Source organism: Rhinopithecus bieti, unplaced genomic scaffold (genome assembly GCF_001698545.2).
Source record: "Rhinopithecus bieti isolate Rb0 unplaced genomic scaffold, ASM169854v2 scaffold_18354, whole genome shotgun sequence".
In the NCBI taxonomy this organism is placed as follows: Eukaryota; Metazoa; Chordata; class Mammalia; order Primates; family Cercopithecidae; genus Rhinopithecus; species Rhinopithecus bieti.
In genome coordinates this window covers 4010463-4027755 of record NW_016809835.1, presented here as the reverse complement: position 1 = coordinate 4027755, position 17293 = coordinate 4010463, and the positions used below count along the sequence as shown (strand labels likewise).

At 38.9% G+C, this 17293-nt stretch overlaps 1 protein-coding gene across 1 annotated transcript in view; it reads right to left on the bottom strand.

Moving 5' to 3' along the window:
• The window catches only part of ARHGEF28 (Rho guanine nucleotide exchange factor 28), a 320618-nt gene that overhangs the window by 187083 nt on the left and 116242 nt on the right, over window positions 1-17293 (bottom strand). Inside the window, exons 3-4 of the mRNA XM_017890633.1 lie at window positions 6780-6927; window positions 3568-3861 (exon numbers count right to left, since the gene is read on the bottom strand). Of these exons, the coding sequence (XP_017746122.1) occupies window positions 3568-3861; window positions 6780-6927 (442 nt within the window). The remainder of the gene's footprint in view (window positions 1-3567; window positions 3862-6779; window positions 6928-17293) is intronic.

Here is a 17293-nt window from a genome sequence, read left to right as displayed (position 1 = left end):
CGGTTAGATCGCAGACTGCTGTGCTAGCAATGAGGGAGGCTCCGTGGCCGTGGGACCCTCCCGGCCGGGTGTGGGTATAATCTCCTGGTGTGCCTGTTTGCTTAAAGCATAGTATTGGGGTGGGAATTACCCAATTTTCCAGGTGTTGTGTGTCTCAGTTCCCCTGGCTAGGAAAAGGGATTCCCTTCCCCCTTGCGCTTCCCAGGTGAGGCAATGCCTCGCCCTGCTTCAGCTCTCGCTGGTCGGGCTGCAGCAGCTGACCAGCACCAATTGTCTGGCACTCCCCAGTGAGATGACCCCAGTACCTCAGTTGAAAATGCAGAAATCCCCAGTCTTCTGTGTCGCTCGCGCTGGGAGTTGGAGACTGGAGCTGTTCCTATTTGGCCATCTTGCTCCGCCCCCCAATGCCAGGATTTTATACTTTGCCTTTAGCTTCATTTGTCCAAACCAATGGTATCTGCCTTCTACCTATGCACATACAAGTACATACAATACACTCTATATATGAAAATTTATTCACATGCTCATACCAACATCACCTCTTACTGAAAACTTAATATGTTCAGATACTCTTCTAGAGGTCTTACCATACATTATCTAATTAAATCATCACAACCAGCTAATGAACCAGGTACTACTATGCCTCATTGTAGAAATTAAAAATGTGTAGCACCAGAACTAAAATATCTTGCCCAGGTCTTACAGCCAGGAGGTAATAAGGTCAGGATTTGAACCTGGCTCCACAGCACACATTCTTGACAACTAGGACACTAGAATAGAAAAGTGTTTTACCATGAAAAGAAACTGCTCCAATTTTTCTCTCATGAAAATACATATATTACATATAAATACTGACAGAGGGGACAGAAAGGACCTCCTCGTGACATAAATCTGTCTGTTATAAAAATATGGATAAATCAAAGTCCATGACAGCTAAAAGCATGGCAAACAAGAATGTATACCCAAATAGCAATGAAAATGGCAATAGGATGACCCTTGACAACTTGGGGTTTAGCTCAGTGTTCTCCAAACTTACTTTTTTATGTATCTCCACCAGCAAAAATAACTTTGAGCAGGCATGCCCAGCATGGAAAATTGTATGCTTGTATTATGGCAATCCACAGATTAAATACTAGAGAGTATTAACGTATTTCTAAATATCGGCATGAAAAATAAATATAGCATGTGGGTAACATTAATTCCATTATGGAGACCCTTAGTTTAAGCTATTCACGTGCAGTTATGAGGTTCCATGACCTTCAACAATTTGTAATTTTTCAGAGGCACAAATTAAACTGCTGTAGGCACCAAGCTGCTGTGCTGAGACTTGCTGGCCTGGGGAGGAGCTGTGGGACTGACCTGCATCTGCCCCTGCATGAGGCTGTGATGCTCTTCCTTTACTTATGGGAAATCATGAAACCTTTGTGTCTTTGTCAAAATGGATCCACTCCCCACCCCAGAAAAGCCACCCTCCAATATTATAGTTAGAAACCTTTTAGAAATCCAAGAGGCCTAAGAAAATGAAGTTTCTTAGCCAGAAAACATTATATGTATATAATATTTAGATATAGACAATATATATCATAGATATATAAATTTATATATACTATATATATAAATATAGATCATACATGTCATCTATCACTTACATATGTGAGATAGAAAGGGTGTATCTCCAGATGATCAAGTATTACTATTGCAATTCCCCTGTATAAAAGAGCTTAGCACATAGCAAGAGTTTAAGAAACATTTGTTGAGCCAGGTACCTATAGTCCCAGCTACTGGGGAGGCTGAGGTGGGAGGCTCACTTGAGGCCAGGTGTTTGAGACAAGCCTGAGAAATACAACAAGACTCTGTCTCTAAAAAAGAAAAGAAAAGAAAAGAAAAGAAAAATTTAATTAGCCAGGCATGTGACACACACCTGTAATCTTAGATACCTGGGAAGCTGAGGCAGGAGGATCACATAAGCCCAAGAATTTGAGGTTGTAGTGAGCTATGATTGTGCCACCATCCTCCAGCCTGGGCAACAGAGCAAGATGACCCTGTCTCTAAACCAGCTAATGAAGCAATGAAGCAAGTACTACTGTGACTCACTGTAGAAATTAAAAACGTACAGCACATTTATTTCATTTATTAAATAATTTATTTAAAATATTTTATCAATACTGTATTTTAAAAAGTATTTGTTGAATGAATGAATGAATGTTGTATCCAAAGACCTTTCAAGTATCATCACTGCAACTCCTCCTTATATTTCATATCTCTTTGCTGAGTCCTAGGGGATAATAGCGAGCAGAACAAACACCACCCACACCCTCAGGGAGCCCATGCCATACGTATCAATCAGCCACTACACAGGAGATTGCAGCACACAGGATTCAGGCATGGCTCGGTGCTCAACTAGACTTGTGACTTCCCTCATCCAAGGTCTTAAAAACAAGAGACGTCTTTAAGTGCCCAGGAGAGTTTTAGTGTGACCCTGATTAAAGGAAAGAAACAGAGATCCTCTTGGTTTGTGACTTATGGCCTTAAAATTCTGTTTATAAAACTCACACCCCTTTACCCAGAGTAGTGCATTTAATCTCATCCATGATCGAATTTAAGCCAATCTGAAACTTACAACTAGAATTTATCAGGAAGCAGAAACTCTCAAAAACAGCATCATCTGACTACAAAGCTAAGGACACAGGAAGGATAACAAAAAATAATAATATATGTTGTATTCAATAAATTACAAAACAACATCTATGTATTTCCAATAAAATTATATATAACTTGTAATCACCAACAAAAAGCAGCTATTGGCTGGACACGTTGGCTCATGCCTATAATCCCAGCACTTTGGGAGCCTGAAGCAGAAGGATCACTGAAGTCAGAAGTTCAAGTTCAGCCTGAGCAACACAGTGAGACCCCAGCTCTCAAAAGAAGATTTTATTTTTTCATTTTTAAAAAGCATCTATTCATCAGTTTAGCCTCATGTCTAGTATGGGCCTATATATAACATCTATAGCCTTGTTTCCATGCAGATTCCAAATACTTGGTATTCAGAGTCCATTTGGTCTTTAGTACTCCAAAAACTAGTACAAATGTAACACAAATGCTCTCGGTGACACTGACATTTTCAAAGATGTCAATTCATTGGTTATGTTTCCCATGTTGTCACATGTCTTCTAAGTGTTTCACAAAGCTGGCGACATGATCCTTCTTGTCCAGTGACCCTACCTATTTGGAAATGGGGCAGCAATGTCCCCTTCCCATAGCAAGAAAACTTGCCAAGGGAAGTGGAGCCACAGCCCAGAGCAGCTGACGCAAGAGCATACCATAAAGAAACAGTCTTCCCCACTTGAGGCAAGGCCTTTCCATGTATTCCACACCTCCTGGCACGAGTCACATAAAGCAGCCCAGAGATGAGTAGCTCAGGACCTCAGGGAACCCCTTCACATCACAGCAAGGTTCAGGTAAAATGTGGGCAGGAAAATCTGCCCAGGGGAACAGACAGTATAGCATAAGGAACATTCTGAACTTGACACACACAGGGGATATCTGATTTTTCTGGTGATGACCCACCTTCAAGTGAAGAACTTCCCAACACAGTCCACTCTAGAGGCAATTCCAGATGGGTCAGGGCCAGCACGAGCTCCTCATCCAAGGCAGGCAGCGCTCCCGCCGTCAAGGCAAATGGCGTCAGCAGGGTCTGGTGGCTGCAGGCTGTGAGGCGATTGGCCTGCGTCACCAGCAGACGAGCCAGCCTGCAAGCCATGTTGTCCACGTAGGTCACTGAGCCGGAGCCCATGGTCACTGGAGAGTAACCTTCTGAGCAGAGGCACACAGATACCGTCACCGTCTCCTGAAGCCCATGGCCTGGACAATAAGACAGTGAACAGTTCACCCCAAGTCTGTAGGAGATGCTCTCACAGGGGTCTAATGTGCTAGCTCCACCTCACAGCTTAAGCAGACAACGCGCCCCGGGAGAACAAGGTGGAAAGGAAAGCTGGCCCATTACCCTTACACACTGCCAAGCGTGTGGGCCAAACTAATGCTGACTCCATTTTCTTTCAGTAACTCCTGATTTTAAAACTTACCTTTATGAGCTCTGAGCATTTGAGCATCTGTTCTTCTATCATTACCAAACACTGCTATTCAGCATTCCTTTAACCTTTTACTCCTACCCTGACCCCTGAATTTGTGTTTGTTGTCTTCAAGTCCTTTGCTCTTTTCCACTCTGCCATTTCCTCCTGAGTCACATATTTTTACATATTTATTTAAGCGATAAGTTTATAAGATAGCACCATACAATTACACAAGTTTGCCCTAATTCCATAGAGCTCCTTTGAATGTGAGTAAAGGTAGGTGAAGACTACCCAAGAGAAAACAAAAGGGAAAATATATATACATATCTATGTGTGTGTGTTGTTGTTCACTGACCCCTCTTCTGATAAGTGTCTCTGTCTTGTAGGTGTTCTCAATATTTCTCCTGAGAGTGTCACCAAATCCTGCTGTTTGTCCCTCCCTTCATTCTTCCTCTTCTTTGTCCCACTCTCTTATTTTGCCAGAGCTGGGAAGCTCTTACCCAGGTACATTTTTATGCTGCCCTTGGCAGAATTTTCAGAAATTGGTGGCATCAAATCACTATGATCATGATAATCATGACTGGACAGAGAAGAGTTATTCAGCTACCACTGGTCCATAGCACCCTGTTGCCCCCAGTCAAATGGCTAACAGGTACAAGTCATTCCTCCTCTGCCTTATTCTCCAAAGACTTTCCCCAGAGGCTGTGCAGCTAGGGCTTCAAGGAACAAGAGCATCCTAAGTTCACTGAAAGAGAACTAGTGTCACTTTGTCATTGACTCTTAAAAGTGGTCTCATGGTACAGGTACAGAATGCACCCACCTCCCACCAGACTACACATGCCCAGTAAATATTAAATAAATCTGTCTTACAAATTTTTGAAAGGTTGTCCTGGTAAAGCTGTCACCAGGGAAATTCAAGGTTCAGAAATAGAAACTGTGACCTGCCTCTAGATTCTGTTAAAATGAAGGCAAGAAACCTCACTTTTAAGTAGACCACAATATAAACAAAAGATTACATTTTCTTCCTCCTGAGGAAGGAGGAGGAGAGTCACCACCACATGCCAGTAAAGAAAAAGATTAAAAGTTTTGAAAATAGGAGTGACACTTTAGTTACTATTTTTTATCCTTTCTCTATAAGGGCTTGATAAAAGAGAAAACCAAGAAAAGAGGGTGAAACTAAAGGTAGGGAAAACATTAGCCAGAGCAAAAGGGCAGAGGGAAAGCAACCAACAGCCGAAGTAACTATAAGCCATTAATTAGGTTTGTTTTTGTTTTTGTTTTGAGATGGAGTCTCGCTCTGTCTCCCAGGCTGGAGTGCAGTGACACGATTTCAGCTCACTGCAACCTCCGCTTCCCAGGTTCAAGCGATTCTCCTGCCTCAATCTCCCAAGTAGCTGGGACTAAAGGCACTGGCCACCATGCTCAGCTAATCTTATATTTTTAATAGAGATGGGGTTTCCCTACGTTGGCCAGGCTGGTCTCAAACTCCTGACCTCAGGTGATCCTCCCACCTCGGCCTCCTGTAGTGCTGGGATTACAGGCATGAGTCACCATGACTGGCCCATTAATTTGGTTTGACTGTTTTTTTTTTTTTTTCTTTTAATGATGAAGATTACTGGGCTAAAGAGAGAAGTGCTTAAAATTACCGATGGTCTCAGAAATTGGACAACAGATTAATTCATTGACCAAGACCAGGGAGAGCTAAGAGGTATCTGCACTTCTCTACAATTCTCACTGTGTCTGTGTTGTTTGCATATTCACTGGCTACCTTCTTTCCACGTGTAGCAGATATGTTACAGAAGCACATAGGAACATATTCCTTTAAAAATGATCTCAATCTTAACTCTAAGAAAAATTAAAGAGTCTCTTTATGATCCAAATTAAAAGGACCTGAAAGACCCACAGTTAAGAAAAACCAAAATCAATAAAAAAGAATTCTAAAATGCCCTCCCTGTCCTGTAGGTAATGACATTTTAATTCCACCATTAGGTTAAAGCTTGATGACCCTTAAATGCACAACCCACATATCAATAAAAATATAAAACAACTATATCAAGAAGGGCTATTAGCTCATTACAACATATGAACAGGATATATTAATTTATCATCTATCAAGAAGACAACTAGGGAAATTACAGGTTTCAAAATGTAAGCATTTTGATGATGGGGAGAGAAAGTTCTGGAGCTGGAGATCCCTCAAGGAAGATTCTGGATGGACAGGGCATCAAGGAAGAATCCCAATGACCAAAGGGAGCAAGCAGAGGAGAGGCAGACCTGTAATTGCCAGGCTGCCCACAGAAGAATGAGGAAGAGAGAAGACAAGCTTTGTCAATGTCAGTTCTGCCTGAGCCAACCCTGGCAATGGGTCTGAGGTTATAGGCAGTGATTAGGAGGTGATACTCAATAGACAGCGTTTCCTCCATTTGATTGCATCCAAAGCACACCCAACCATAAAAGTTGTGCAGTCAACAGGATGGGTCTGCCTGGTCTAAGTTAAGACTCCTAATTAAGCAGCAGATACAGCTGGAAGAATCTCAGATGTGAGTGTTCTTCCTAATGTACACACACACACACACACAGAGGCACACACACTCCTGACCTTGCAGCATTGTTTTCTTTTTCTTCCTGGCTCTCTTCCTGGCCTACATCCCTGGAGGGAAGTTATTTGCAGACCAGTTTCCCAGTCGCACAACAAAGAGGACACCTCACCTGGGATGCTGGACTGGAGAACGTTATCCTTGATGCGCTCTGCAATCATGACATGTCGCTGATGAGATCCGTCATAAGTAAAGTAAAATTCAGCATCTTCAGGAAGATACACATTTTTGTCAAACTTCGCATAGACCGTCATCTGCCCCTGAAAAAGGAATAAGTCGGGGCATTGTCACACTTCCTTGTCCTGGCTCTAAGAAAGCACAATACAAAGGGCCTGGGTCCATAACAGTGTCATTTGTTATATTCACTTCACGTGGTTGAGTTCAAATAGCATGAGTGCTTCCTTCCAACAACAACACATTTGACATTAGGGAAGATGCTTCCTGATGTATTAGGTATGGGTATCAGAGCTGGTTTGTTCTGTTTTTAAAGTTAAAGACGTTCAGGGCATAGGAAAGAATTTTTTCTTTCTCTAGAATGTACTAGATGTAGGAGTGTGGTACTTCATTGTCTTTTGCTTTTCAAAAATTATTTTTAGAGACAGGGTCTCACTATGTTGCCCAGGCTGGTCTCAAACTCCTCTGCACAAGCCATCCTCCCACTTCAGCCTCCTTGGTAGCTGGGACTACAAGGATGTGCCACCACACCCAGCAGTCTTTTACTCTGAATTTCTACCAGCTGAACATCATGGCTTGAGTTAATTTTTATCCTGTACCTAAAATGCCATTATTAGTACAAAAGTTCATGATAATTATTCTTATCTCTGGCCTTACCCTGTACTAGACCATAGTCAGTTGTAAGAATCTTAAATATTTACAAATATTGCCAAATAAATAGGACTACTCCCTCTCCCTTGCTATGCTATTTCCATTTGCTATTTCTCTCCTCTGAGGGGTTTCCAAGTGCTCTTTCCTCACACTTTCTCTTAAGAGCTTCTGGTTGGCACAAAGCCCTGCAAAGTGCCTTGGTCCCAAGAACAGGAGCTGCCACCTCAGGGCACTGAGGCATCCTCTGAGGACTAATGTCAAAGGAAGTGGTGCAGCAGGCTGGGGCTCTTGGGTATGTCGGCATCCTGAGGCTTTGCGGAGGGGCTATAGCAGCCGTGTTGCACCCAGGGGAACAGCAGCTATGGTAGGGACTGCCAGGTCATCTCCAGACCCCAGAGGCTTTGAAGGATTTGTGCTACTCCCTACCCAAAACACAAAAAGCAATACAAAGTGGGGCCTCCAGAGAGAGAGAGCATTCTGCCCAGCCTGTGGGAGTGGCGGGGAAATGGAAACCTGGAGGCGGAAAGGGTCGCCCACTTTGGAGGGCCTCCAGAGCTCAGCCCGGCATGGAGAAGCATCTGGGCTTTTGTGTGCTTGCCCAACAAAAACAAACCTGTTCGCCAAGATATCTTTACCCTGTGATAGAGGAGAAGGTGAACAGAGAAAAGCCTACACAGACTCTTTAACATCAATTTGTCTCTGACAAATATCAGCAAGACATTTCTTAGGACACTGAGTTAAGCCAATCAGGATCAAAAACAAAATCAGTGCAGGGTTTTCTAGTAGCCACATGGTTATTTAATCTCAATTTTTTACAATAAACAAAAAGCTATGCATTTCTAGTGGTTTGCAACCTATCACACACACAGTTATCTGAAATTATGAAATGGTATAAATACAAAGTACGGAGTTCTGAAAAAAAGTCACTGGTTGGCAGTTTAAATTGCCCTTTTTCTGCATATGAGCATGCATGTGTATGTGCACACATAAACGTAATCAATAGAAAAGCAACACGCCAAGAAAAATCTACCATACAATAGCTTCCAAAAAGTTCAGGAAGGAGATCTGAAAAGCAAAAAACAACAAATGTCCAACATGACTGAGAGAGGAAACTCAGACGAAATTCCATTTCCTAAAAAAGGAAGAACAGCTCGCTTTAGTCATGTTCCTGGTTGCTAAAGAGACTGTTAACTATCCACAGGCAGATCTGACCTGACCTGTTCATGATTTTTTTAAAATAAAAAACAAATTATATAAACAGATCAAAAATTTTCACAGATCACAAGGATATCTAATCTGCATCTATTCAAAACAATGATCATATTACTATTATATTTGGTTGGGTGGACACGGACTACAACTTATGAGAGTTTAATTGCAACCCTTTCTAATGCAATACAGCCCTGAACATTACAATCTTATAATTCATCACACCTGCCTTTCAAGAACCATGCCATGCTTTACACTAGTAAAAGGATAACCAAAAGTCACATGAGTAGTAAGACATGCCCATTAAGGAGATTAAAGAGAGATGCCCAGAAGTCCTAACACTCAGAAGAGATTCAGCAATAAAAAGAGTCTCTTATATGGTAACCAGAAAAACACCAGAAAGACCCGGATAAAGATGCTATGGGAGAAGAGGGGGTGATACAGAAACCAACAGAGAGACCCTATTAGACAGAAATGGATGGGTGGGAGAGGAAGACAAGGAACGAAAATATGAAGATGAAATAACAAGAACATTTTCATTCAGAAGACGTAGATAAAGCTCAAAGGAGATGGATTTAGATAAAGCATTTGAGAGATCAGCAGGAAGAACGGTCTTCTGAAAGAATATGCAAGTTAAAAGAATATGCAAGTACAGCTTAAATAGCCAACCACAGGTGACAATGTTTTGGGTAAGAGTGGGACCTTTCTAATCACTGAGGCCACTGAAAATCTGCCACTCTTCTTAAAAGGCCACCAATTATATATATGACAAAGACAAAATTCCAATGTACAGAATTCCAGAGTACTTCTTTCAGTTCCCCATCTGGATCCAATTGCATTCTTTGTTTCAGGCAACTGAAAACTAGAACGTTTCCTAAATAAATTTGTTGGCATAAATATGAGAATCACTCTGCTCCTACACAGAAGCAATAGAGATGTGTTCTCACGTCTCTATAAACTCACTATTTCCAAAATATAAAACACTCAAATATGCCAATGAAATTTCTGGAAACAATATGAAGCATGCTAGGCAAAATTATATCCCCAAATTAATCAACAAGTTTAGTGTAGTCCAGTCAAAATCCATTTTTCAAATGAAACTTAACAAGCTTATTCTAAAGTTCATCTGGAGGAATAAATACACTAGAATTGAAATGATACTTTTGAGAGAGAATGTTTGGACTGTCAAAGCTTGCTCTACCACAAAGCAAAACATACAATAAAACCAGTGTCATTTAAACAGAGTAATAGTAGCATAGAGAAAGACAAGTGCAAAGTCCGAGGCAGACACATGTACCCATGGAAATTATGCAATAATAGGTGGCATTTCAAATCAGCAGGGAAAGAATGGACAATTCAACAAACGGTTTTAGAACAATAGCTATCCATTAGGAGCAAAAACATGCATTCTACCAAATGATTAAATTTCTAATTAATTCAATATCTAACAAAAAAATCCATAAAAGCATAAAATTAGAAGACTGTTTAAAAGTTTTCATTATTTAATAAATAACAGAAATTAAAGGTATTTAGATTTCATCTGCATTGACATGATCCTAAACTATCAACCTTTTTTCATTTTTCCTATTATCTTCCAGTCTTTATTCATATGCACAGGTAATTATTACACAGTTATACTCATGGCATAATACATTAATACATACTGGTGTGCTTTCTTCTCTTCTATCAAAAATATTTTTCCACGTTGTTACAATCTTTGGCACCCCTTTTAATTGCATTCCACCAAGCGTTTGATGTTCTATAATTCCATGATTACTTAAATATTCATCTATTGCTCGTTAAGAGTACTTCTGACTTTTTAACATTTTAAACAACTCCTGATAAACATTTTAAGTATTTTTTATCCTTTGAGATGCTATTTTAGAATAAAATTCGAGAAAAGTTTCCAAAAACATGAACATATTGTCATAAATTACCAAACTTCTTTCCAAAAATTTTGTATCAACTTTTATCACCACATGTGCTGGTTAAGAGGATCATTTTCACCCCAACCTTGCCAAAACTATCTTTGGAATTATTTCCTATGTTAACAGACCATAAACAGTTCCTCACTGATTTAATTCACTTTTTTCCATTGCCACTGAAATGTGTTGCCCACTTTTATAAAAGTCTATTGCAAGATAATGCAAACATTGTTAGTGGCCAAACCAAATTGCAATTTGAATAAATTTAATCTTCCCTCTTCTGTTTCACATACGAACTCACCTATAAACTTTGCCTTTGGCAGATCAAAATTTTCAGTTTCCCAAGTGAACCAGTTGGAATCGGTGTCAGAATCATTCCCTTTCCCCATCAAATAGTGAAGGTGTATCACCTCTTACCCAATCATGCCCAAATAAAAAATACTCACCAGTACTCCCATAAAACCTTGGAAGGCCAAGTCACATGGAAAACAGGAATCACAAATGTAGAGCAGAAGAGCTGAATTGACTATAATCATACTGAACACAGTTCAACATAAATACACACAAAGAATCAGGTAAATTAAACTAACGTTTTTTACCATCAAGCATCCTCTGGAGAAATTCTACTTGTAAAACTCAATAATTTTCAAAGACCAAGCCTTCTGCTGACATGCTGTGACATCTATGGATTTCTTCCCAGGGAACCAAAAAGGTAGCAAATGTTTTTGCCACCTTAAACTATCTCATCCAACTTTCCTATTCCTTTCCAGATGGTATTTAAAGTGGAAATGGCTGTCAACACTAGTTTGCACGTTCTAAACATTTTTTCATTAATCAATGTCTCTAATAACCTGGGTAATTGAGTGGCTGTATTAGCCTAATCACTGGGGATTCTTGTACTCATGTTTTCTCTCTCTTCCTCCCTTTCTTCCCTCTCACTATAAACAATGCATCTGTTTATAACTACACTTTGTTAATAACAATGCTATTTGCTGAACAACACCTTAACTCTCTGGTTTCTTAAATATATGGCATGAGTGGGCAATGAACAAATACTGCATTTTCAAATTATGACAATGAGAAAAAAGGATACATCTTTTTATAGTGGGGTTTCTTTATCAAGGTAAGAATCTGAATATGGATTTCAGACAGTTTGAGAACCTCTGAAAATTATTAGCAAAACTGGTTTTGTGTGTGTATATATGTCCATTTTCTGAGGAAAGGTTTATGGCTTTCATCATAGTCTCAAAGGCATCTAAAGATTCAAAAAAAGTTTATGAACTCTAGCTTTTATAGTAACAGGCAAAATGGGAAGTTCATAAATACTTTTCAATGGTAATTGTCACCTTTTATTTGACGGGAAGACATAAACTATCTTCCAATGGATTCTAGTATTATACACAGCCTTTATGTGGGATGATTAGGCAAAGAAGCATAATAAAGGTAAAAATAAGTTGATAATCAATGTTTACTAATACATGCCATGAAAACCATTATGCTAAAATATAGTGCTATGTGAACTATCAAATTTGATTTGTATTCAATATTTGAAACTTGTCTTCTTTACAATAATAAAAAAAATCTATACAGAGCCTTTCCTATAGAACACAGTGCATTGAACTTTCTAAGATCCTTGAAAAGTTAAAAGAAAATAAAAGGATGCATTGTTATTATTCCATTTTATAGGTAAGTAAATACAAATATAGGCACTACTGCTAACTAGCTCAGGATCCCAGAGCCAGATGTGTAATATTAGGTTTCTTGATTTCTGCCCCAACCTCCAAGTTAGGTTATCCTCTTTACAGTTTCTCAAGTACAATAGCACATGTGGTGCCAAAGGAAGCACCATGGGCACAAAGTATTTTATTCAAATTACTGTGTGTAGCTGAAGTACTTCTCTAAAAGAAAGTGTGGAAATGCTAATATTATTTCTTATATGTGTGTGCACATATATACAAATACAGACATCGATATATCTATATACTTATACATATTATCTATGTGTACAGCACATCACAATTTATACAGTGCTTTCTTGTGTGTTTTCTTGTCTTATTCCCACAATAATACCTGGGAGGTATTATTATGAACCTTGTTTATTAAAGAGAACACTGAAAATATTAGATCTAGTGAGGAGCAGAGCCAGAAATTAAATCTACATCTTTCTGTGCCAGGCTCAGTACATTTTCTCCCCAACGTTAGTGAACGAACAGCAAATGCGCAAATACTTAGTGACTTATCTACAGCTTTTCATTTAACTCAGTCTTTGCTTCATGTTCTTAATGTAGGAGTTCCCACCCTGAAATCTACGGACAGATACGGTGAGGGGGAAATGTTCCTTAATCCTCTGGAAAATGTATGCAGCAGTTTTGGGCATTTATCTGGGGAGTCTGTCTATCAGTCACAGATTCTGAGAAGGGTACGCAAAGAACATGTGAATCAAAAAACTGAAGAACCACTGATTTGAAGCATGTTTAAAAGCATCTGACGTTTATATAATTTAAAATATCAAGATTATTCAGATGTATCATCCCATTCACGTAAATACAAGTTGGTTAAATCCGGGGGGAAGTACCACAATGCCATTTTTTTAAAGGAAGGTTAACTAAAATAACTTAAAAGGCTTATAAGACATTTTTTCAGAAATAGCCTTTAGAGTAGGCGTCCATCTCCAGATGGGATAAAACAGACCACACAGGCCAACCGTCCTGCTGAAAACAACTAGGAATAACAAGGGCTGACAAATAAAAAGTCATGGAAACAATGAGGACAAAAATGTAACAAAATACCAGACAGGAGAACCACGCAGAGAAGTAATGGAAGCCAAAAGACAATTGTGTAATATTTGTAAAGGGGTGAAAGAAAATCCCATGTCTAACACAAATATCTTTAAAAACGAAACTGAAATTAAAATGTTTAAGACAAATACTGAGAGAATTCAGTGCCAACAGACCAGCACTGAAAGAAATACTGAAGACGTTATTCAAGAAGAAATAAAATGATCTCAAACAGAAACATGGAAATGCAGGAAAGAATGAGGAATAGGGAGTAGGTAAATATGTGAATAAATATATCAAATATACAAACAATTTTACAAAATTATAAAAGCATACGTTTTGTGTAATAATATATAAGAAAACGTTTTACAAAACATTATAATGTCATGGAGTTTAAAATATTTGTAGAACTACAATGTGTGACAACAATAATGTAAAAGGTAGATGAAATTAAAGTACGTAGCCATATTAGGAAATTGCTGAAAAAGTACTTTTATTATATTTGTAATATATTATATATACTTTGACTTGAGAGTAGCCACCAAAAGAATGCATAACTAATAAGTTAGAGAGAGGAAACTTAAATAAGAATAGTTGATTCATCAAAAAGAAAACAAGACAGGAGAAACAAAAACCATAAAAATAAAACATGTGTGCCAAACAGAGAGCAAATAGCTATATGTAGATATAAATCCAACTATTTCAGCAATTATATTAAATGTAGATAGACCACTCCAAATAGTATACCAAGTCTGCCAGTATGGATTTTTTTTAATCCAAAAACAACAATATCTGTACACTGCCAACAAGAGACATACCTTAAAAATAACGCAGCTTAAAAATAAAATGACATCCATGCAAAACTAACCAAGGAAAAGCTAACACAGACAAAATAATATCAGACAAAGTAGATTTTAAAGCAATACATATTACTAGGGAAAGAGAAATTTTTCATCATTAAAAGAGTCAGTTGAATAAGATAATATTATAACATTATATCTGTATGCCCCTAATAACACATCTTTAAAAGATATAAACCAAAAATTAACAAATCCAATAGAGTAGACAAATCCACAATAGCAGTGGATAACTTTAGCCTGCCTCTTTCAGTAGCTAATAGAATAAGTAAGTAAAAAATTGACAAGGATATCAAAGATCTAAATTACACAATTAAAATAACTTACCCAAAGAAATAATTAGCATAAATTAAATGCATATATTAATAATTATAAAAGATAGCCATTATTCAAACCTCTGCATTAAACACAATAATTCAAAAAATATAAACACACAGGCTGGGTGCGGTGGCTCATGCCTGTAATCCCAGCATTTTGGGAGGCCGAGACAGGTGGATCACTTGAGGTCAGGAGTTTGAGACCAGCCTGGCCAACATGGTGAAACCCCATCTCTACTAAAAGTACAAAAAAATTATCCGGGTGTGGTGGCCCACACCTATAATCCCAGCTACTCAGGAGGCTGAGAAAAGAGAACTGCTTGAACCCAGGAGGCAGAGGTTGCAGTGAGCCGAGACCATGCCATTGTACTCCAGCCTGGGTGACAGAGTGAGAACTCGTCTCAAAAAACAAAAAATTATATATATATATATATATACACACACACATATATATACACACATACACACACACATATATATAAATTTAAAATCTAGATGACTTTCACCCTTGATGGAATGATTCACCACTATCAAATTGAAATTGCCTTTGTTTCTGTAACACAGCAGAATTGAGTAAAAGACAATTCATGACAGAGGTCAGCTAATGACTCCAGATTCCTCACAAGACCAGAAGCAGGCTTTATAAAGCCCCTTAGCTTGCTTCCTTTTCAAACCCCTAACTTAACAGATTCCATGGAAACAGATCTCCTAGTAAGTGAAAACAAATATCTGGCACTTTAAGCAGCAGATCATAGTGGGAAATGTACTGGCTTGGGTATAAGAAAAATTGTAATCACTCTTGCATTACTCTGATAATCCTTTAGGAATAAAGGCCCTATACTGGCCCCCAAATCATCAACTACATAAAACAAGAAGGAAGCAGTTTAACAGTTAGACACAAGTTGGGATTTTAATCAATAATCCACTAGCGTCACTGAGGGAGCAACCTGCCCTACCCTATATTGATGAAAATTTAGTAAATCCATTAAGAGTGAGTATGGTCAAGCTCTGCTTTATACCTGTCAGACACACCTGGGCCATGGAATACTTTAATACAAATATAGACAAAGCTGACAACACGTTCAGAGGAAAAGGACAAGGATGCCAAAGGGATGCGAAAAGCATGCTGTCATATGAGGAACAATTGAAGGAACTGGGACTGTTTTGCTAAAGAAGAGACGAGTCATGGGCAAACAGTCACCACTGCAAATATCTGAGGGTCTATCATGCAGACATGGGATTAGACATGTTCTGCAGGCCCCAAGGGAAGAGCACAAAACAATACAGGGAAGGACAGGGGACAGAGTTCAGCTCCACAGTGAGAGCCCTCTAAGGAACAGAGATGTCCAAAGATGACAAGGATTGCTTCAGCTTAGGAGGAACAAGCACTACTAGGAGATGGTGTGTTTTGTTTGTTTTTTTGTTTTGCTTATTTCATCTGAGAAAGAATGAGGCTAAAGAACTTAAAGAACTACCTAATCTTCAGTGTCTAGAATCTATAATATCTGGTATATAATTCTAGATTAATTGCTTCAATATATTTTAAAATTGGGGGGCCTACATAAGCAGATTTGGATTTTGTGGGATTTCTATTTCTCTCTTTTTTTTTTTTTTTTTTGAGATAGGTTGTCACTATATCACCCAGGCTGGAGTACAGTGGCATGATCATAGCTCACTGCAGCCTCAAGCAGCCTCAAATTCCCAGGCTCCAGGGGATCCTCCCACCTCAGTCTCCTAAGTAGCCAGGACTGCAGGCACCACCACCTTACCACATCTAGTTAATTTTTTATTATTATTTGTTTGTGTGGGTTTTTTTTTTTTTTTTGGTGGGGGGAGGGGGGAGAAACAAAGTCTCACTGTGTTTCCCAGGCTAGTATTGAACTCCTGGGCCTCAAATGACCCTCCCACCTCAACCTCCCAAAGCGCTGGAATCACAGACATGAGCCACCACATCCAGCCCCAGGTTTGTTTTTTATTTTTTATTTCTTTATTTCTTATTTCTTCTTCTTATTATTAGAGACAGGACCTTGTTCAGTACCTCAAACTGGAGTGCAGTGGCATGATCTCAGCTCACCACAACCATGGCCTCCTGGGCACAAGTGATCCTCCACTTCAGTCTCCTGAGGAGCTGGAATTACAGGCACACACCACTACGCCCGGCTAATTTTTTGGTAGAGACAGGGTTTTGCCTGTTGCACAGGCTGGTCTGGAACTCCTAGGCTCAAGCAATCTGCAAGCTTCAGCCTCCCGAAGTGCTAGGATTATAGGTGTGAGCCCCTGTGTCCAGCCCCAGCTTTGTTTTTTAATTCCTCCCTTATATTTTGCTTTGGTTTGTTTTTCTAGTTCCTTGGATGTATGCTTAGTTTATTTTTATTCTCTGTATTAACGGTTTTCAAACAGATCAGGGGAACCCTAAGTTGTAATGGGAGGATGTTGGGAGTTGGTCAACATTCCATTTAAATTTCATTTGGGAAATACGTTTCCAATTAGTATTAAATCTAAAAGGGTTGTCATCCACTTAAATTTATTATTTACCAAATTTTAAGACACTGGAGAGGACCTGAAGTGCCAGGTTGTCATTTTTCCACTGAATTGACAAATGCAATAAACTTAAAGAACACATTTATAATAATAAAGTTTTATCAAGCTTACATATTGTTCCTCATAATACTTGTTTGGATTAAAAAAAAAAAAAGGTTTCCTTTTATCCAATAAG